This window comes from Lepidochelys kempii, chromosome 8 (assembly GCF_965140265.1).
Source record: "Lepidochelys kempii isolate rLepKem1 chromosome 8, rLepKem1.hap2, whole genome shotgun sequence".
Taxonomy (NCBI): Eukaryota; Metazoa; Chordata; order Testudines; family Cheloniidae; genus Lepidochelys; species Lepidochelys kempii.
This window is the reverse complement of record NC_133263.1, coordinates 28,955,960-28,978,540: the sequence shown is the minus strand read 5'-3', so window position 1 is coordinate 28,978,540 and position 22,581 is coordinate 28,955,960. Positions and strand designations below refer to the sequence as shown.

Sequence of the window (22,581 nt, the reverse complement as noted above, 5' to 3'; positions counted from 1 at the left end):
GAGTAATTTCTGAGGATCATGCACGTAGATTTTGTTAACTCTATCCAGGGTTAAAAAAGGGCAGGAGTCTCTTCTTGGGGAGTTCTAACTAGAGACTGGGAAAGAAAGTTCCTGTAGGTAGAAACCATGCAGAGAAGGAAGCTTAGGCTGAGACTTATGGGGTTGCTGTTTTTAATTATTTAAGATAACAATAAAGGATGTGAGTTTTGGATCTGGTATGTTGGTGCTGTGTTGAGAGAATAGGAGGAGGAGGATTCTACCTGGTCATAGTCTCTTCTGAAACACAGAACCTTAGATACACTTGATTGCAGGGCAATAACATGTAAAATTCAGCTTGAATTAATAAACTATCAATTCCTTCCTAATAGGGCTATTGCAAGAGTCGTCCATGCCTTTGTCTCCTCCTAGCCAGACAATGACAATTCACTCTTACTTAAGGCTACATTTGAAATCTTCCTGGAGCTTTGGTTGCTCCTGAGAAGGGCAGGTCACTGTGAGCACATGACATCCTAGCTTAGTGTCTGCACTGACTCCCTGTTGATTTCCTGGGGAAATTAAAAGGAGTGGTAAAAATCTCTAAGAAGCTGAATGATTTGGAACCCAGTTATTTGACTAACCACATTTCATTCTTACTCTATTGGGGTAATTAATTTCAAATGCAATTTTCTTGTTGTCAAGTTCATGGGACTGAATTGCCAGTGCAAAAATCAAGGCTGTCTCAGAAAAGGGTCCCTGCATTTGGAACTCATTTCCTTGGCCATCTCATGGAGATGTACAAGAATAGGTGAGAATGGGGCAGCAATCTTCTGGAATCTCCCCAGGCAGCCCTCTTGTAGTACAAAACTTCAAGGAACCCCAATGTTAATCTTTCACATGCAAATCTGATCACTGACCCCTACTATTTGTTTTCTGTCTGCTGGGCTTTACTTCCTGGCAATCTAGCAGACCTGCTGATTGTTTTGCAGGCTTCCTGCTTCTGTAAGATTTAAGAATTTCTTGTTATTTGTGGAGTGGCTGCACTGGGGGGAAGGGAGCACATTTCAATAGAGGCCACCACAGAGGGGAATGGTGGTTAGACAACCACAGGGCCATTTGCTCTTGGATTATGTAGATGTAGTGGTCGTAATCCTTTGAATATAGTAGTGAGCATCGTTCCTGGCCCCTAGTCTTATGGCTGTGGAATGACTGCAGAACTAGCCCATAAATCAGAATCTTCAGACTCCAGTGTAGTTTCCCATACAAAATTCATTTATTCACTCTTTGTGCTGTGTGTGTGTGTGTGTGGGGGGGGGGGGGTTGCAACTAAAATCATGTAATGTAACCATATACAAATCTGTGTAACTCCACTCTGCTTTCGCAAATGAAAAAATGTAACTCAGAAATTCTTTGCCAATTGGGGCTAAGTGTCTAGGAATGTCAAATGGGGGCATTCCCAAGAGGGATTTTTAGATTTCTGCACTTGCTCTCCAGAACTCAAATGTCAAGTTAAGCTTTCTAAATTTAAGGAAAAAATCTTTGTACTAAGAGCTAATTTTCAAGGCTGCACATGAGTGAAAGAATCCCTTCCTGAAATTGGTAGTCATCTATGCTTTTGCTCATTCCCTGAAGAATGGGGGTTTCTTTTTTTCTTGGCATGCATAGCTACAAAACATATTATTGCTCATGAGGAGTCTGAGCCAAACCTCATCAAAGTAAATGGGAAGCTTTCCATTGACTTTAATGGGCTTTGGATCTGGCCAAAATTTTCCAGCTATTTGAATCAAATCTCAGCAGTGACTATATGCCCTCCTACAGCAATGAATTCCAAATTCTCACTACACATCTTCTGAAGAAATAGTTGCTTATATTTTTTCTAAATTTGTTAGCCATTATTTTTATTGAGTGCCCATTGCTCTATATTATCGGGTCAGCATAAAAATGAGGGACTGATGAGTTTTCACTACAGTTGTTTGTAAGAAATGCAAGACAAGCACCAGACTTAACTCCATACCTGAAAGGGAAAATGCAAATCTGCATACATAGCTTAGTGACCTAGTGATGGAAGAGGCCTGGGTACAGTCATTGGGAAAAGGGGATTAAAATTAACCCAACACTGACAAAAATGACCATGAAAACCCACATCTGAACAACATGTGCTAGTGGTGGTGGAATAGAAAACTTCCAGTAATCTAAACTCTGCCAACTGATTTTCTTCAGCAAGTCAAAGCAGCAAGTCCCTTATGAAGACCCAGTCTGGGCCTGAATATCTTCTCACTTACACTAGGTCAGCATCTATGTAACCTCCCAGACTGCTCCTGATTTATACCAGCACATGAGGGGAGAATCAGGCTTGTGACGGTCTCTTCTTTTTAGAGCATTCCAGTCACCTGTGGTATGTTACTCTGAGATAGTGGGCCTGATTCTAATCTCCCACCATCTATTCACGAGTGTAATTTCAACGACCTCCGTGTATTTTATTTCTGATTTACAGCACAACAGAGCAGATTTATGCTCTGAATTTCCATCACTAGTATTTTAAGCTGACAATAGCAAACTGCAGATGTTAATTTTTAAAAAGGGTGACATTATAAAGATTGCAGGAAAACAACCTTTATTTATTCCAAGTTAAAAGAAAAATTGTCACTCCTGTAAATAATCTATTGTTAGAGGATGCCAATCTGTAACAAAGCCATTGTTGCAAACAAGCAACTCCAGGGCTCTGAGGTAAATCAGAGCCATGAGGCACTGGGGAAGAACCAAGGACCCTCAGTTTCAAAAGCACAAACCCTTACCACCTAAAACTAATTGCCATTAGATCATCAGTACTTTTATCTTTTGGCTTTTAAATCCATTAAGCATAGTCATACAGTACCTGGGCATGTGATGGTGGAAGTCCTCTTCTTATATAAACACCAAAAAGAGCATCCTTTCCTAAGGAGATATTGAACTTCACGAACTGCGGCTGGCTGATATGGATTTGAGACCGCCAGAATACTCCAGGTGGTACTTCCTGGGTAACTCTGCGTCCGACCTCTGCCTCCCCGCTATCTATGCTGCTATTTCTAGTGGCCCAAGGTCCTAGAAGACAGGAACAAGTATTAGCCAGGTGAGATTTTTTTTCTAGAAGTACAGGCATTTTTGGTAATGCCATTTATGATGAACCACTGTGGCAATTTTAAACCCTTTAAAACAAAGCTTAACATTTTAAAGATCAGTTTCTCCCTTTATTTACATTTGTGCAACTCCACTGCTTTCTCTGACCCTTAGATTTTACATAAGCTATAAATTCCTCCCCTTAGAGCATCTGAAACTTGCATACAGCTTTTCCCCCACCACTTTTAATTCTGTGATTACTCTTTACTGATCAAGTATAGTAAGAGCAGAGAGCCAGCTAAGCACATATAAATCAACTTGTGCTCTTTTCAGCCACATCCTTAATGTGACCAAGATATAAAAATAACCAGGAAATAATTATAAAAGGGTAATTTCAATGTAAACTCACTGATTGCAGACTTCATTAGTCAGATTTCATACATTAAACAGGTCCATTAAGCCCCTCTCCATAAACTAACAATAATCACATATAAAAGGAAACACATTAATAAGGAGATAGAAAAAAGAGTTTGATAACCTTTGAAAGGCCCATACAGCTTGGGATCTGGCTACATGAAAATCCATTTCTTTCCCCCGTGCACAAATTTATTGGCTGCAGCCGGTTGAATTCCACTTGCTGATAATCCCTAGATATGCATTATTGAAAACAAGAGGCAAGACCTTTCCAGTAGACCACCTCTGGCTCTCTATCCATGAAATGGTTAGCCTTCAGAACATAGTGAAAGCTCATCCATTCAGCAAAGCCTTATGTGGTTGGGTCTGGCATTATGTTTACTTGTCCTACACTTCAGACATTTCTGTTGGGCAAATGGTCAATGGGGAAGAGAGAGGAGAGTAGCAATGCTCCCGATTTCCAGCATACATTGATATTTGCTTTAGTGTATGATGTGCCCAGATGCCAAGGTAATGAGTGCCAAGTTATTAAAATAAATTAAATAAAGGTCAGAAAACCACAGAGAAGATCTATTATGCTCATGAACATCTAAATCTACTTCTTGGTGGCTTTAATTACAACTAGGTATTGAGTGGTAGTGATACATGAAATTCAAGGAAACACATACTACCTATAGCCATCATGAGCTTAGCTCTTTTGCCCATATTTCTACCACAGTACAATGCTATTCTTAGAAGATACCATATCTGGAAAGGATCCCTGAATACCAGTGAATCAGTTTCCAGCAGTTTATGGACATTTTTGCCAATGCCAGCCTCTGGAGACAGTGCTTTCAGGAAGGACATAACAGCATAGTATGGACCTGCACGTAAACCCAGCAGGTAAGTACCAAACACCTGCTCTGTCTTTATTGTTTTAACTGTAATAGCTACTTCAGCATGATTTCAATTTTAAAATTCCAAATTACCGAGGCTCCTGGTACTTACGCTTGCATGTAATGAAAAACCTCTTAGAGATGTTATATGGGCAATGTCTTTAAACAGTAAAAAGAATGCTTTGAGTAAGAACTGTTAATCTTTAAACTGTAGTTTTTAATAGTCCATGTCTTTTTGAATGTTCGAGGTTAACAGGTCTTCAGCAATATTAGGGCATTAGAGAAAAAGCAGGGGAAACTGCAAGAGTGCGTGGGCTGCAAATGGAGTAAAAGGAATTAACATGATGTCCAGTAAAGTGCCCGTGTTTCTGTCCCAGAGTGACATGTTATCCTGATGAGACATCTTATGCCCACTGTGACAGGCCTTTTGGTGTCAGCTGGTCTTCTATAACAGCAACTTCTATCAGGCTTGACAAACATACCACACCTAGTACACAGCTTTTATGGTATTTATGTAAAGAGGGTAGAATGAGGCACCTAACACAAACTTATGTTATACTGATTCTCAAAATCATTATGAAGTGTGTGTCTGGATGATATTTCAGAAGTTGTGTATATGTACTTACAACATATTTTAAAATTGGTGTCCCATGCAGGGTTGACAAACAGGTTTTGCCAGACAAAGCGACATGGATTCATCTGTCTGCTTTGCCTCAGAAGAAGAAGAAGAGGAAGAAGTCTGTGGGGACCTGAAAGGCAGGGCTAGTGTTGCCAGAGGCTGTTGGTTTCAGAAAGCTGAGCAACAGAAGGCACAGACAAAGCTGTTTCACAATCCCAGGTATCTCTGGGAAGTGTCACACCCATTGAGAAAGGTTATGAGTCAGAATACTACTAACTTTGCAGATCTATAGTTTTTCATCAGGGGATCTCAAAGTGCCTTACTCACATTAATGAATTAAACCTCACAACACTGCAGTTCAAGTAGTATCACCTTCATCTTGCATATAGGGAAACGTGATACAGAGAAACTAAATAACTTGTGCAATATCACCCAGAATCAGTGGCAGAGATGGGAAGTGAACCCAGGAATCCTGGCTTCCAATCATCTGCTTCAAGAACTAGACCACCCTTCTGCTTTAAGTAACAATGACAAAATGTGGACAAATCCCAAGTTTTAAAAATTGTCTCTTCTGCAAATAATCTTTTGCATTCAGAGTGAAGATATTTATATGCCTATCAACCACATCTACTGCTCAAGTACCCTCAAATAACCCAGTGACCCACCATGCAGAAGCTTGTTTGTGAAACTTCCAAATGTGTCACAGCGTAGTAGTAGTTCTGCTTTGTGGACAGTGCTGCAGGAAGTACTAGAGAAGTAGTATTTTTAACATGGCAGGAGCCATGAGGAATGAAGATAGAGAGACCCACAAATGAGTCCACACGCCTTCCAAGTGTCCTAACTCATTACACGAAGTGCCAAATCACTTAATTAGTTGCTTTATGCTTTTTTCAAGCTGAATTTCTTCATGAACATATAAGAGACTGATCCAAAGCCACTGGACATTTTTACTGACTTCAATATGCTTTGGATCAGGCCCTAAAAGAGTCCTGTAATTTACAGTGACAGGTTTCAGAGTAACAGCCATGTTAGTCTGTCTTTGCAAAAAGAAAAGGAGTACTTGTGGCACCTTAGAGACTAACCAATTTATTTGAGCATGAGCTTTCGTGAGCTACAGCTCACTTCATCGGATGCATACCGTGGAAACTGCAGAAGACATTATATAAACAGAGACCATGAAACATTGTAAGGAGAGTGGTCAGTTTGGATGAGCTATTACCAGCAGGAGAGTGAGTTTGTGTGTGTATGGGGGTGGGGGGGGGTGTGAGAAAACCTGTATTTGTGCTGGAAATGGCCCACCTTGATCATCATGCACATTGTAGGGAGAGTGGTCGCTTTGGATGAGCTATTACCAGCAGGAGAGTGAGTTTGTGTGTGTGGTTTTTGGAGGGGGGGTGGGGGGTTGAGAAAACCTGGATTTGTGCTGGAAATGGCCCACCTTGATTATCATACACATTTTAAAGAGAGTGGTCACTTTGGATGGGCTATTACCAGCAGGAGAGTGAGTTTGTGTGTGGGGGGGGGGGGCGGAGGGTGAGAGAACCTGGATTTGTGCTGAAAATGGCCCAACTTGATGATCACTTTAGATAAGCTATTACCAGCAGGAGAGTGGGGTGGGAGGAGGTATTGTTTCATGGTCTCTGTGTATATAATGTCTTCTGCAGTTTCCACAGTATGCATCCGATGAAGTGAGCTGTAGCTCACGAAAGCTCATGCTCAAATAAATTGGTTAGTCTCTAAGGTGCCACAAGTACTCCTTTTCTTTCTGTAATTTACAATGTAGCTTGTTTGAAAGCTATACATTGTACTATGGATGCTGGGTCTGGAACCCAGACCAGCCTCTGACGATCAGAGATTCCAGTGTGCTGAAATCCACTTCAGAATTTTGACACTTTTTCCCATCATTGGTGCCCCCACTTGCATCAGATAGACTATTTATTAGGCAATTGTAACTTCCCCTGTGAAGTCAATACTTAGGAAATGATAGTTTCAGGTAGTTCATTACATGCCCTAAGATTATAACTGCGGGTTTTTAAAGGCAATATTTTACTAATCAATTTTCCAGTACAGTCAGATGCTATACCTCTATGGAAGAATACTCATGTAAATTTAGAGATATTGTACATTTCCATAACAGGTATCTAATATTTGAACCAGTTAAACAAGAAGGATGATAAAAAATGACACTGATCCACAAAAGGCATTATCTGATAATCAGTTCTGAAAATGTTACTATATTTCATGTAAAACTCAAAAATAGGAAACAATAAAATTATACCACAAAACAAGCTATAAAAAATGAAGCCTTATTAGAATAGTTTTAAAACTTAATACAAGTTAGAATGCTTTTTGCATAAATCTGCTTTAGAGATTACTCTGCATCACATATTTTTATCTACAGAAAATAAAACTGAATTCTGTATATTGCCTAAGCCATTATATCTCATTCCCATTCATTTTGTAACCAGTGCTATTAGCTCATAGTTCATTTGAACTGCAAGAAGACCAGTCTCTCCTGCAGATTACTGCTGCATAGTCTATTAAAGCAACTTATACACTGCACCATAAATGATAGAAAATAATTATGGTTTTGAGCTATCAATGACTTCTGCTAATAACCCTTGCTTCCCAATCTGCTGAGTCTACATTCCCTTAAATTGTAACTTTACAAGTACATTTAATTACTACCACTAATAAAGGACATACCTCCCACTGAGGCTCCAGTTTTAAGACTTTTGGTTGAATTTAGCCCTGACCTTTTCAATTTTTCTTCAGGAAACTGTGCTTTGTGTTTCCAGGTGTGGGTGTTTCATTTTCAAAGTTCACTAGCACCGGGGTGAAAGTCAGATAAATTACTTACTGGTACGGGGCCCAACTCCGGGCTTCCGGAAGGGGCAGGGCTTTGGGCGGAAGGGGAGGGGCTGGGGGCAGCCTCCCCCAGCCAGCCATTCCACACTGCCCAGCCCGTGCCTCCTGGGGCTCTGGCCGCGGTGGCCAGGAGCCCTGGGCCCTTTTAAATTGCCAGGCCCTGGGCAGCTGCCCCTTTTGCCCCCCCTTCCCCCCGCCAAACCACCGTCGGCGGCCTTGCGGGGGGCGGGAAAGGGGCAGCGTGTGGGCTGTGTACAGGCCGGTACCAGTGGCCACTTCTTACCAGTATGCTGTACCAGCCCACTTGACTAGCAGCCAAACACAGCAGGTTAGGTGAACTGAGGCAAAATTTTCGGCCATCAAGGGGAAAGAGCATAGGAGCTTTGGCCTTAATGCTCTAGATATGTCCCCTACTGGCAAACTACTTTATTAATGGTTTGCAGTCTTGTTGTAGCTGTGTTGGTACAAGGATATGACAGAGATAAGGTGGGTGAGGTAATAACTTCTCTTGGACCAACTTCTGTCGGTGAAAGAGTCAAGTCTTCAAGCTCCAGACCTGAAGAAGAGCTCCATGGAGCTTGAAAGTTTGTCTCTTCTATCAAAAAAGCTTGGCCCTATAAAATATATTACTTCACCCACCTTGTCTACTTTATTAATGTCATTCATAAAAAATAAAGTTCTTTCCCTCAAAATTTCATAAAAACAAAATTTTCTTCTTTTTCCTAATTAGACTTCCAGTGGTTTATCTGCTTAAAAAGTTAGTGCAGATTCTGCTGATTAGGCAAAAATACAATTTACCTGTGGACCTGTGTGTTCTGAGGTGCTAACATTGACATTTCTCAGACCACAGTGGCCTTTCACTAGGTGTTGTTGGGAGAAGTTGAAGGGAAGGTTTCCTAGTACGACCCCATTGTCACTCTTCATTTTTCCTTACCACATGAGGTGACCCAATGTCCAGTTGTAGACAGAGCTGCCGCTGTAGCTCATCAGCTCCTTCTAAGCACTGGTCAGGAGGAAGGGGAACTCAATATACTCTTTTAGTTGTGCTCCCCACTTATCTTCACTGCGGCTGGGAAGATGCCTACCAGTCCAGGTGGACAGACGCATGCTAGCTCAGCTCAAGTGAGTGTGCTAAAAATAACACTGTAGACATTGCTAGCACAGGCTAGCTATCCTAATACAAGCCCACCTTACCCCTTAGGTCAGAGCTCAAGCTGCTATTTTTAGCATGCCATCTTGCTCACAGCTGCAGCGTATACATACCCTGAGTGGCCTAAATTCAGATCCCTGTGTAATGCTTTTCCCAGCATGCAAAATGTATCCCCATGTCCAGTTTTAAAGATCTAATCAATACTGTTACACATGGCATGTTGTAGTTTTGTTGCCTCTAAGCCCTGGCCTCTACAAACTTATGTCAGTATAACTACGTCTCTCGGGAGTGTAGAAAATCCATACCCCTAAGCGACACAGTTATACCGACCTAACTCCCAGTGTAGACAGCGCTATATTGATGAGATGGCTTCTCCCATTGACACAGTGGATTAGCGTCTTCACTGCAACGCTGTAAGTGTAGATAAGCCTTGCATTTGCAAATTTAACAAGCTTTCCCACAAAGGTTTAAGTAATCAAAGCTTTTAAATCTCTGGAGATTATATGTTATTGATTCATGTTTCCCCTAAAATAACTACAACAGGTGCAAGTAAATGATACCTGCACCTACATATCTATGCAAATGTGGGTTATTTGTAGAAAAGCAGCACATTCCTTTCATTACGACTGATGCAAATAGATATTAATTTCATAAAGGTGAAGCATCTGCAATATGGCTTTTTTACTTTCAGTGCCAAATTAATTAGTGTGGGTAAGTCACAGCACTAGGAGTGAAGAGAGCTGGGTTCTATTTCTGGCTTTGCCCACAGCCTTCCTGTGTGATCCCAGTCAAGTTGTTTAAATTCTTGAAGCCTATCTGCAAAATGTGGACAGAAATACTGGCCTACCTCACAGGGATGCTGGGAGGCTTACTTCACTAGTTTTTGAAAAGTGCTTTAAGATCCCCAAATGGAGGCATTAGAGAAATATAAGCCAGTAATGTTATAATTATTATACCTGAGAGTGGAACTGAGCTCCTAGTGCTTTGCCCCTCTGTCTCTTTCTCCCCAGATTAGAAACATAGAATCATAGAATCATAGAATATCAGGGTTGGAAGGGACCCCAGAAGGTCATCTAGTCCAACCCCCTGCTCAAAGCAGGACCAATTCCCAGTTAAATCATCCCAGCCAGGGCTTTGTCAAGCCTGACCTTAAAAACCTCTAAGGAAGGAGATTCTACCACCTCCCTAGGTAACGCATTCCAGTGTTTCACCACCCTCTTAGTGAAAAAGTTTTTCCTAATATCCAATCTAAACCTCCCCCACTGCAACTTGAGACCATTACTCCTCGTTCTGTCATCTGCTACCATTGAGAACAGTCTAGAGCCATCCTCTTTGGAACCCCCTTTCAGGTAGTTGAAAGCAGCTATCAAATCCCCCCTCATTCTTCTCTTCTGCAGGCTAAACAATCCCAGCTCCCTCAGCCTCTCCTCATAACTCATGTGTTCCAGTCCCCTAATCATTTTTGTTGCCCTTCGCTGGACTCTCTCCAATTTATCCACATCCTTCTTGAAGTGTGGGGCCCAAAACTGGACACAGTACTCCAGATGAGGCCTCACCAATGTCGAATAGAGGGGAACGATCACGTCCCTCAATCTGCTCGCTATGCCCCTACTTATACATCCCAAAATGCCATTGGCCTTCTTGGCAACAAGGGCACACTGCTGACTCATGAACATCATTAAAAATAAATCTGGTCCCAACATGATACAACAGGGAACTCTGAAGGGGCAATGGCAATCTAACCATTGAGCCTCTTAGTGGCTGGCTGGCTGAGGCTTCATCAGGTTTTCCTTATTTTTAGGACTAAAAATGCTGTACTCTGCCCCCCCCCACAACTTCTATATTCACAGTAACACATTTTGCACTAATGGCCCCACTTAAAAGCTCTGCCTCTTCCACAGCCTCTAGAGAATTTCTAAGTAAACTTTATAACTTTTTCATAGTGCAGTTCCTTTTGGTCTTCTTCACCTCCTAATGTAGTGAGAGTGCATCCCTCCCTCTGACTCACTCTCCCCTTCTCTCTATTTTTAGACTCTTCTCTATCTCGATGGACCACTGCAGATCATTTTCAAAGACCATCAACTGCATTTAAGTGAAGTTCTGGATGTTACATAAACTGAGAGGAAAGGCCAACCTGACGAACTCTTGCCACTGTGAACAAATAAATCCTGGTGTGAATTAACAATGCTCTGAGTGGCTGTCTCGAAGCTTGCTTGTTTATCTCATAATCTCTCATGGTTATTTAAACATTTTTACTGTGATTTTCCTTTTTCATAAACCTTTATAAAAGAGAGTTTTAAATGCATATTCCTTCTTCTAATCCACAGGAACTATTCCAATCTCTCAGTCAAACATGTATTTAAGTACCTGTATATATAAGCTTGTTAGCCACCAAATAACACTTATTCATTTTTAAAGGTGTATTATTTACCCAGTTAAATTACTATTTTGCTACGTGCATTTTTTAAAGTCTGCTCTAGTGCTTATTGGAGATGCCAATTTGACAGTTCCGAAAGCCTCTGTTTATCCAAAGAACACAACGACACGGCAGTGGCAGAGCAAGCTTCTCCACATCATTCCATCAATGCGCCCTCACCCTTGAACTGGGGGAACCACTTCAAGTTGGTAGTTCACACCACTTGTCAATTCAATCCTTTGTATCTCTCAGAATGAAATCAGGTTAATGTCAATTAATGTCAGCTATATATAATGTCCTATGCTTAAATAGGAAATAACTCTGAGGCTGTAGGGTAGTAATTGTTGACTTCATTAATGGAGACCCTGTAAATTCTTGGTTTTGTACTAATTGGGAAACATGTATCACTAATTTGGCAGCCCAACAGTTCCAGAGGATCCATAATGATCTGCCTTGTTAACCTGGTGGCTATGGATCTGCATTAAATACCAGTCATTAAATACCATTTTTGACACAACGCACAGTCAGCCTGTGGAACTCTTTGCCAGAGGATGTTATGAAGGCCAAGACTATAACAGGGTTCAAAAAAGAACTAGAGAAGTTCATGGAGGATAGGCCCACCAATGGCTATCCCAGTTTGCCAGAAGCTGGAAATGGGTGACAGGGAATGCATTACTTGATGATGACCTGGGACACCTGGCATTGGCCACTGTTGGAAGACAGGATATTGGGCTAGATGGACCTTTGGTCTGACCCAGTATGGCTGCTCTTATGTTCTTACCACTATTGTTGGCGAGAGAGCCTTCTCCTTTGCAACTTCTTGAGTTTGGAACAGTCTTCTTGTATCTCTCCATCTCTTACCAAATTTCAGCTGCAAACACATATTTCCTTCCTACCCTTATCATTTAGTTTCCCTATTCCATTCCTGTTTGTTGTTATTTAAATTTGTGTGTTTGCTTTATTTAGCACTGCAACGTTCTGGGGGTACAGTTTGTGAGAATGACACTGCCTGAGTTAAAGATACATTGCACTGAGGGTTTTACTGAAAGGCATGAATGTAAGAGTGACACTGGTTTGAGTACCATCTTCATCCTAAAACATAGCTGGCCTTTTGTCCATCAAATGGCTGGGCCCTCTGGCTCTTTTGAAAGGAGAAAAAGATAGTTTTAATTTTATTTAGAAAGATATATTTCTGTACAAGCCTTTTCAATGGAAATATTAGTGCAGTGCAACTTTATCAGGGTAGCATCTTCCATACAAACCATACCCCAAAGAGCTTCCTAATATTAAATGAAACACTGTCTCAAAATCCATCTGGAAAGTCTATATTTTTCAAACGAAATAAAATAAATTTACTTTAGGAAATATGGGTTTAGCCTGGAGAGGCTGATATGACACAACCCGAACTCCAGTGACAGGAAGGAAGCTCCTGTAATAACGAGTCTTGTTTTGTGAAGAGGAGGCAACGTTTCCAGGCTCTGTATTACCTGTAGTTTTGCAACCTATAGGCAGCTGTACTGCAAGAGGAACTGGGTCACATCTCCTAATTCCACACATGGAGGGAACCCTTGCGTGTGGATCTGCCTCTGCTTAGGTAGATGAGTGAGACAGCCACCTCTGCAGCAGGCACCGTATATCCTTGGACCTCCATGAGTCTGGGGAGCTGCACGGAGGGTGGGACATGGCTTGGTCAGATTCCTGGGGATGGCAAGAGTCTAGAGCCACACTCTCAAGGTGCCAAGAGCAGGGACAGGGCCCCCAGGACTGACTGAGCCATGGAGTTTGTGGGTTAACCACCCATGCCTATATCATCGTGGGGGAAGGGAACTGAGATCATGGACTAGTTTGGAAAGGAACTCTGGAAGGAGAATCTCTGCCCAGGGCTGCTCTGAAGGGTTTGACTGTGGCAAAGCACAATTTGGCCTTAAGAGTTTAGGTAGTATAGGCATCCCACTAACCCCCTGCTTCATTTAAAAATCTAAACACAACTCTAAGCTCTGGTGGATATAGTATGTTAAGACTCATCCTTTTCAGAACTATTAGCAAACCATTTCACTGCAGATGTAATTAAGATTTATGAGTTCAGCATGTTTAATCAAGAAAAAATACACATTATGCTGTGAGTAATTTTTGCAGCACCACATGCATCTTTCATTCCGGTTGGTATAACACAGGTAACCAAGATAGACTTTAATTATACAAACTACTGCTGCAGCCACTAACAAAATGACATAAAACAAAATACCTCCTATACATTCTGTTGTCTCTTATTTTAATCAAAAGCGTTGTTTCCACTAAGACATCAAATCATACAGGTTACATTGCCTTCCCAATCCACCTCCAAAGATGGAACACAGCATGTGAGCATTTATGAAGACTAGGTACGCAATCCTGTATGGCATTCAAATTACAGCATTTTTGCTTGCTTGCATTTTAATTTGCTCCTACAGTATATTTACCCAGTAGCCGCCTAATAACATTAACCTGCACAGCAAAACATGGTGTATCTTGACTAAAACATTATCAAAGTAAATGATTAAATACAGTATAATTTAGGGAAAATGGAGGTGGTTACTTAATTTATTGCCCTTATATGTTGATTGTCTGTTTGAATGAGCCTATGAGGGATCAAATCTTTGTCTACCATGACTATTAGACTGTAAGATCTCTGGGGCAGAGATTGTCTCTTATTATGTGTTTGTACGGTGCCGAGTACAATGGAATATTATGACATAATGCAATCAATAATAATTATATTTAGAATGATAAGTCAAGGCAGTGTGTCATTTATCCGTAAATTTTAGTAACATAAAACAGAAAATATTGTGGTAACACTAGGGAAGATGTATTACGAGGTCATAAAAGAATGAAAGGTTTTCTAAATCTCAGACCAAGGAATTTTGTTTATATAAAACATTACCTTTTTAGAGAGGGATGATTAAGGTTGATTTTCACACAGTATATTCTGTCAGTTATGAAGGACATGGCAGGTCCCCATTTTATGGAGATGTGTGTCTAGCATCCAAAGTATTTTTAAAACTGAAGACACAATGTGGCATAGACTCAGAGAATCCAGAAATGGAAAGGCTCTAATTGGTCATTTAATCTATTGCTCTGCCATGGCAGGCTTATTCCCTAATGTACAGTGATTATTGTTTGCCCGGTCTAAGTTTTAATTGTCCCAAGCTTCCACCAATTTCCTTATGAGACAGTTCTACAGGGTTAATAGACCTCAGTGTCAGGAAGCTTTTCCTGATATTCAGCCAATATTTCCCCTATATTAGTTTCACCCCATTATTCCAGTTCTTTTTACTCTGCTAAATTATATCTGTCCATCATCAGTTTTTTCACTCCCTTGAAATATTTGTAGACTGTTTTTGTATACAAAAACACTACAGGGCAGATCCTCAGCTTCTGCAAACAGATGCTTGTCATTCACAGCAGGATTCCTGGCAAAGAGCATTCACTGTGGAGTGGGTGCAGTTTACTGATTCTTTAAGCATGTGCATCCATGGCTTGTACTTGCTGCTGATTGCAGGATATGGCTTGAGGACAAGACCTGTAACCCACACACTACATTTCTACCTGGCAATATGGAGTTAGATAGTCAGATCACCCAGTGCTCACTTCAGTATTATGGAGAGAACCTGCATTGCTACCTGCATGAAGGAATAAAGTTTCCCTTTGCCCTCCTCCTCAAATCCCCCAGTTTTTAAATGAGCGTTGGGACTCTAAGGCAACAGTAAGCATGCCCTGTTTTCATTTAGCTATAGCATGTTCAGACATCACCAGCCTCCACTGAGCTACAGTGTATAAATATAAAGAATTATGATTTTATTATCAAAAAGCTAGTTCCTGCTCTCAGTTATGCCAGTGTACACTAGTGAAATCATTTATGTTACTCTGGATTTACACTGCTGAAACTCAGAGCAGAATTTAGCCCAGGGATAAGAGATAGACAGATCAGTCAGAAATATCTGCTTGTTCCTCCCCTCCCTGCAACTTCTCCCCCCCTCCAGCTGCCACAAGTGGCACTGCCTTTAAATGGCCTGCCCGCTGTGATGACACAGCTTGCATGTAAGTGGCTGTTTTCATACGAAGGGTTAAAGGTTTCTTTGGAAGACCAATATTTTAAAAAGACTGGCTTCATCCTGAGCCATGTCAATTATAAAAGGTCACTCTGCACAGCCAGGAAGGGCAGACCTGAAATGGCTGTTATGTGAAAAGCTGCCAGATGCTTTCCTAAAAAGTGCTGGACTAGCAATATTAACTTTAAATTATATAAATGAAGGGAGCGGGGAGAAAACCTCTCACACCCTCTCTGCTATCAGGGTCTGCTTTTCTGTCATTCATTACATTTCAGACATTCTGCCATTCATTATATTTAATGGTAGAAGGATACTTACCTAAATGTGTTGTTTTTCAAAGGTTTTATTAACATTTCACATTAACAAGTCACTTTAGTAAAACGTGTAAAAGCAACAAGATCTTCATGTTTCTATTTAGTAACATAGGGACTCTCACTCATGTACACACTGGACAAAATGTAACAGTGATATAATATGACAATTCTGCATTGTACTTAGGGTTTAATTTTTAGAAGTGCTTAGCACTATAACTTCAGATTAACTCTGCAGGAGCTGAAGGTGCTCAGCAACTCTGAAAGCCCATACATCTTCATCTGAAGAACTAAAAGTGTTTTGCCACCATTAATAAGTCCACCTTCACAACACCCTTGTGAGGTAAATATTAATACCTCTGTTTAACATATGGGGAAACTGAGGCACAAAGGCATGCCTAAGGATTCACCACAGGAATATGGCACAGTTGAGAATTGGATTCAGCTCTCCTGCTTCCCAGTCCCAGGCATTAACCTCAGATCCAGCTTTTCTATACTTCCTACTCTACTCTATTACTCTATGTGAGCAGTGGGCACCCCCATTGCAATATCATTCACCTCAGGAGTGATCAGTGATAGTGTACATTCCAACACCATAACTACAGGTCAGAGGAGCCACACAGTTCTGTTCTGTATCCAAAATACTTCCACTGACTAATATTGTAGCTTTGCACAAGTCATTCCTCCTCTCAGTGTCTCAGTTTGCTCATTTGACCTTCTTGCTTCACAGGGCAATCTGAGAGCGAACTGTGAAATGCTTTGAAACAATGATCAGTGTTGATTATTACTAATAACATCACTATAATAATCAATAAAAAGAGGGGTATAAAAATAGAGCAAAAGGAAGTTTTGCACTCAGTCATACAGAAAAAGACGTATGTTTTTCGTTTCTGAACAAAGGTTGTTACAAGCCAGTACATGAAATATGCTCTCTTGAATTTGTTACTCTCTTAACTATATAATGTGCTGTTCTCATGCTGCATTCTTCCTTATTGCCTGCTACTCCACCCCCAGTTATCATCCATTGTCTCTATTTTCTCCCTGGAATAATATGGAGCATGACTCCTTCAATAATCTCCTCTACTGCCCTTTACTAATATTAACGGGAAGCTTATTCACTAGGGAGTCAAATTCTGCTGTCCTTACTCAGGCAGCATTCCCAGTAACTTCAATAAGAGCTTTGCCTAAATCAGGACAAGATTGTAAAATGTGGTCCCAGCAGGGGCCAAAGCTCTCTCCACTTTCCTTTCAGACAGTATAGTGTATTTCTTTTTTTGATGCTGTGTCTAGCCTTTTCTTTTTCCTGGGATGTTTGGTAGTATTCTCTTTATTTAGTATCTTGGAGTCCAGGGTCTAAAGATTTTTGTGAATTACTACAGGTAGAGAAGGCATTTGGATAGTTATACCCAGGCAAAGAGCCAGGTCAGTATAGGATTACTGCAGCAGAATGTAGAGGTCATAAATAAATATTTTTGCATACCTCTTCCTGAAGTACATTTATTACAAACAGCACCATGAGAAAAGTCTGGCTTGAATTTCCAAGACCATAGACTGCAAAAGATGCAGCTGTAACCTCACCTTTGCCTCCAGATGGCATTGTTGCTACATCATCAGTCCCTGGCAATCCAGTTCTTATCCCATTGTTAAAGGTGTGTCCGTCTGCTGGCTGTAATTGCCAGTTTAGTCCGAGCAGATGCATTGCTGCAGGAGAGACAAAGTAATGAAAAATAACTATACAGTACATAAATTAAAAAGTCAATGGGAGGGGCAGCAGCCATTTTCAATTAAACCACTTCAAGAAGATGTTGTAAAAACAGCTTGTTCCAGGGTCAAATTAACGTATTAAAAAAAGCAGCAGGCTCACATTGACTTGGTTTATATTTGTTCATTTACCATGGACAGTAAATAACAAAACACGATGGGAAAACGTATCATCCATCTCTGGACAAACAAAAACATACAGACAAGCAATTTTAGACACTGGGAGCAAGCTCTTTGTTTCTCAATATTCCCCAAATTATACAAATTTCTTAAAAGAGTAAGTTAAAAAGAGATGACATTTTTTAATACGAAGTGTGATACTTCCTGAAGTATAAACTTATATTAGATCTAAAATACACTAAAGCACAATTGATCCCAAACAGAATTTCCTCACTGGATTATTTAGTGTTTATTTTCATATATTTAAACTGACATCAGCAGCTTTTATTTTGATTTTGCTCTTGACTGTGTTATCAGATTACACACTTGAAAATACTTTTTTGTCTTGTCTGTTTGGCAAGGACTTGGGGTGCATCCTTCAGGTGCTGCAATAGACATTTATATACACATCTTCCCCTTGCATAAATGTAAGTTACTTGCATAAATTTCCATACTTTCATCATATAAGAGCCCTGTGGCTCATTTTGTTTCCTGCTGTGTTTGAAATGCCAACAAAGCGAATTTTATTTGTCTGTCCACGATCATCACTGATGCCACTCAAAAGAACGTACACAGCATCAAGGAGAACGCTTTCCGCTAGCTATGGCACAGCAGCAGGAGGGGCTCACCATTATTTTGTGGACCACACACCACACTTTAGTTATGGTCCCTTTAATAGCTCAGTTCTGCCACATCAGGTCTCAGTGACAATGCACCAAATTACAAGCATCCACCGTAGAATTAAAATGGTCACAAACAGATAGACAGTGTCCAATAAAACACATCTCCAGCACTTGAGAGCCAGCATGACAATATGCTCACAGATTTGACATAGGGATCAGTAAGAAAAAAAAAATGATCACAGGAAAGGTAATTAGTAATGCATAGAAAATGATTCATGCAGTTATCTCTGAATGTAGAGTATCAATATAGGCATGACGGCTCCAAGTTAAGATTAAAAATAAAAGCTTTGAACAACACATGCCCCCATACAGAAGGATAAAAGAACCCAATGGTCCCAACTGAGTGGCTATGGAATGGAGCTGCAGGCTCTGCAGCATGCTTTCCATTGCTTCTCAACCTCTTGGAAACCCCTCTGAAAGTGCTCTGCAGGGTTTGGTCTCCACAGTGTTCAGGGAAGCAGGCCAGAGGCAGGGGAGCAGCTGCTCTCCATGGCACCATCTTTCCACTAAGCACATGGGCCAGACTGGCGCCAGCTAATAATGACCAAGTGATCATTAATTTATGTGGTCTCCCCCCTTCTGAGCTGTGAGCATGAAAGCTACACTGCTGCTTTCAGAGGACCTGGAGAAGGCCTGGCAGTAATGAGGAAGTACAGGACTTTTGTACGGATGGTCCTTGCCTCTGGTAGTGATGTGCAGGTTTCAGGGCTCAACACACTTTTACTGGTCTGGATGGATCAATCTACACAAAGAATGAGTGAGACTTCAATGAATTTAAGAGCCTGTAGTGGGAATAACCTAGATAAGGGACTATCAGACTCATAGTATCTATGCTGAAGTAACACTCAGAAAGCTGTTTCTGTTCAAAATTGTATCTAATTTTCTCTTACAATTGTTACCTTAAATATAGGTCATTTACTTTAAGAGATGAAAGTCTATTGCTTCAAGTAAGAAGCATTATTTTTTTACGAGAAAGAGATAAGGAAAACACAACTAGTGGTTAGTCTTTCCAAGAGTAGTATATTTGCTAATTTATAACTACCAGGTAAATTCAAAAAAGGAATTAAAAAAGATCTTATTAACGTGGTGTTAAGACAAACCCTGATCCATCTGCTTCCAAGTATGCCAGGATTTCATTAATAAACTCTGCTGCTCTGTGCTTTAATCATAGATGCATATTAGGAAGGAGCAATTATAAATCACTCCTAACAGGGCTGGGATTTGCATGTCTACCATAGGCCTCTATAGAGACAACAGGGAGAAGATGACAATCTTCTGCATGTCCCATCTATCTAGCACTTACATCCATGATGAACTTCCACTAAGAAAAGTAAGCCCGTTTGTAAACAGGAGACATATTCATCTTCTGCTAAGAATACTGTATGGGAATTTGGTTGTATTATGGGTCTGGGAGAAAAACTACACTTTGGTATTGTATATTGCAGCTGTGAGAAGCAGCTGAGTAGTGACAGAAAGAAGCCATCTATTCTCTCAAGCTTCAAAAGACCCTGAGATGGTAAATTTATATGATTAACCTTTTGTACTGTTAATCAGACAAGAATGCCTGCAGCAAAGGAATACATTCGTAATTAGAAAAAGTGGGATATATTCAGAAGTTGTGCACACTTACACCAGCAGTGAAATTTGGCCCAATGAGTGCCTATACTTCTCCTGTGGTCTACTTTGGTTCTTTAAAAACTACATCTGAGAAAACTGATGCTGGGGCTTAATCTTCCTCACCACTGACATGCTGTTACTTTTTGCTACAGTCCAGGTGGAGCTACCCTTTGTGGATGCTCACCAGTCAGCTGTGTTGGACCTAGGGTGACCAGGTGTCCAGTTTCCAAGACTGGAATTACTGGACTCTGGTAGCTCCGGTCAACACCACCGACCACGCTGCGCCCCGGAAGCAGCCAGCAGGTCCGGCTCCTCGGCCTGGGGGGACTGGCCAATGGGAGTTGGTGGCAGGGGCGGTGCCTGCAAGTAAGAGCAGCATGCGGCGCCTCCTACCCCCCACACCTACTAGCACTGGACTTGCTGTTGGCCGCTTCCGGGGTGCGCGTAACACGGTGTCAGGACAGGCAGGCAGTCTGTGTTAGCCTCCATACGCCGTTGACCGGGAGCCACATGAGGTAAGCCCGTGCCCCAACTCCCTGCCCCAGCCCTGAGCCCCCCCAAACCTGGAGCCCCCTCCTGCACCTCAAACCCCTCAAATTCCCAGCCCCACCCCAGAGACCGCACCCCCAGCCAGAGCCCTCATCCCCTCCCGCAACCCAAGCCTCTGCCCCAGCCCAGTGAAAGTGAGTGAGGGTGGAGGACAGCGAGCCACTGAGGGAGGGGGAATGTAGTGAGCGAGGGGCGGGGCCTCGGGTGTTCGGTTTTGTGTGATTAGAAAGTTGGCAATCTTAGGTGGACCCCTTTGGACATGGGGAGGCTCCAACCACAGCCTCTAGCTCTGGACTCTTGGGCACACTTCTCAGGCACAGACTCTCTGTCTAGTACTACTTCCAGGGAGTGGGACCCCATGATCACCTAGGACCAGTGCTGATCTCCCAACACAGCCCAGTCACTTAAGCATACTCTCCCCAGAGCTCCACTCTCAGTTACAGTTTAGCCCTTCAGGGACACATGACAGTTGAAGCAAGTGAGACAGCCTTTGCAGAGGAATTTCTAAACCAACCACACTTTACTTTTAGATACCACAAGAGATATACAGTTCTATGGAAAAACAAAACCTTCATGCAAATCCCTGCCTCAGTTTCCTCACTCCTCTTGTGCATCCTCTGGGATTTGGTCAGTGTCTTTTCAGGGTCCTAGATGCTCTATCCTGGACCTTACTACTCGGCTAAGCCTTCTCTTCCAGGCATGGACTCTCCATGTTCATGCACCAAGCTGCCTTTAGCTTGTTCAAGTCTGGCAGTCAGAAGGTTCCTCAGCTCAGAGTGCATGTACCATTGTGTTCTCCTGAATCTTACAGAGGCTGTGTTTTTAAAAACCTGTTCTAATACCTTGTTTCTTCTTTTCTGCTGGGTATTTTCCACTGCTCCAACCACACCGCCTGCAGACAACCTGGTTAGAACTAGTTGCCTTTAGACTGCACTCACGCCATTGTTCTAGGGTGCCTAATGGAAGACTATTCAGGGTAAGGACTCTTTGTTGCTGCTGTCACAGCTCTCTAGCTCACAGCTCCCTAGCTGGGAGACATCAGCCCTGTCTATAAATGGCTGGTTCATCATACACTGAGGAATTCAATAATACAGCAATTTCATAAAATCAACCAGAATTCTTAAGTTTTACATAGGCAAATTTATCAGATCATTACATTTGCCAACAGTGGTCAAGCATAACTGCATCCCAAGGTGGGGTAACTTTTTAGAAACTCCAGGTCAAATTCTGCTCTGAGCTGCGTCAGTTTAAATCTAGCTAATGCTAGTTAGTTCTATGACATTATTCCAGATTCACTCCAGTGTGACTGAGAGCAGAAGCTGGTCCATCAAATTTATATCAACAAAAGAATTACAGAATAAATACCATAGACCCATTGTCTACTGTGGGTTATTCTCATGTAGGAGACCAGAAATACTGTGAGCTTCACTTCTGACCTTGTACCAATTTAACATTGACTTTAGTGAAATTACTCCTGACACCAGCATGAGTTCAAAATAAGGCCTATTGAATTTTCCTGTTACAAAAACCATACTGCCAAGGACTTCCCTGAATGCCACTGCTCTAGGGAAGGAAGAGACTTCTAATAAGCCATATAGTGGCATATAATTCTGGAGTACATACGCTAAGGGAAATTTCTCTATTTTGAACTTTTACCTGATCTGCATATTGTCTCAACTCATGGAAGCACTCATATGAACCGAAGGAAGTTTTGTATTTTTGTCCTAACAAATAAACATCCTGATAGCTACAAAAAACATGATAACCGAATCCAGGCACAATGATTTTGTAAAAAACTGAATTTAAATATAAGTTCAATTCCTATTAAATGACAATAATTACTAAGCTTAGAAACATGATTCTTAACTGCAGATATTCTTGTTTAACCACAGCAACATAAACCTATGTATGTCAAAAACTGGTCTTTGTTGAACTCACATTGCTCATTAGTGGCCAGTTGCTGGAGGGCTAGAAGACACAGTGGGTTAGTGTTTTAGCA

At 41.4% G+C, this 22,581-nt stretch overlaps 1 protein-coding gene across 10 annotated transcripts in view; it reads right to left on the bottom strand.

The window, feature by feature from the left end:
* TENM2 (teneurin transmembrane protein 2) overlaps positions 1 to 22,581 on the bottom strand; it is a 1,082,027-nt gene that overhangs the window by 160,037 nt on the left and 899,409 nt on the right. For all 10 annotated transcript variants that reach the window (XM_073355925.1, XM_073355927.1, XM_073355928.1 and 7 more), the window contains 2 exons: positions 17,392 to 17,514; positions 2,852 to 3,057 (listed from right to left, as the gene is read on the bottom strand). In XM_073355925.1, the coding sequence (XP_073212026.1) occupies positions 2,852 to 3,057; positions 17,392 to 17,514 (329 nt within the window). The remainder of the gene's footprint in view (positions 1 to 2,851; positions 3,058 to 17,391; positions 17,515 to 22,581) is intronic.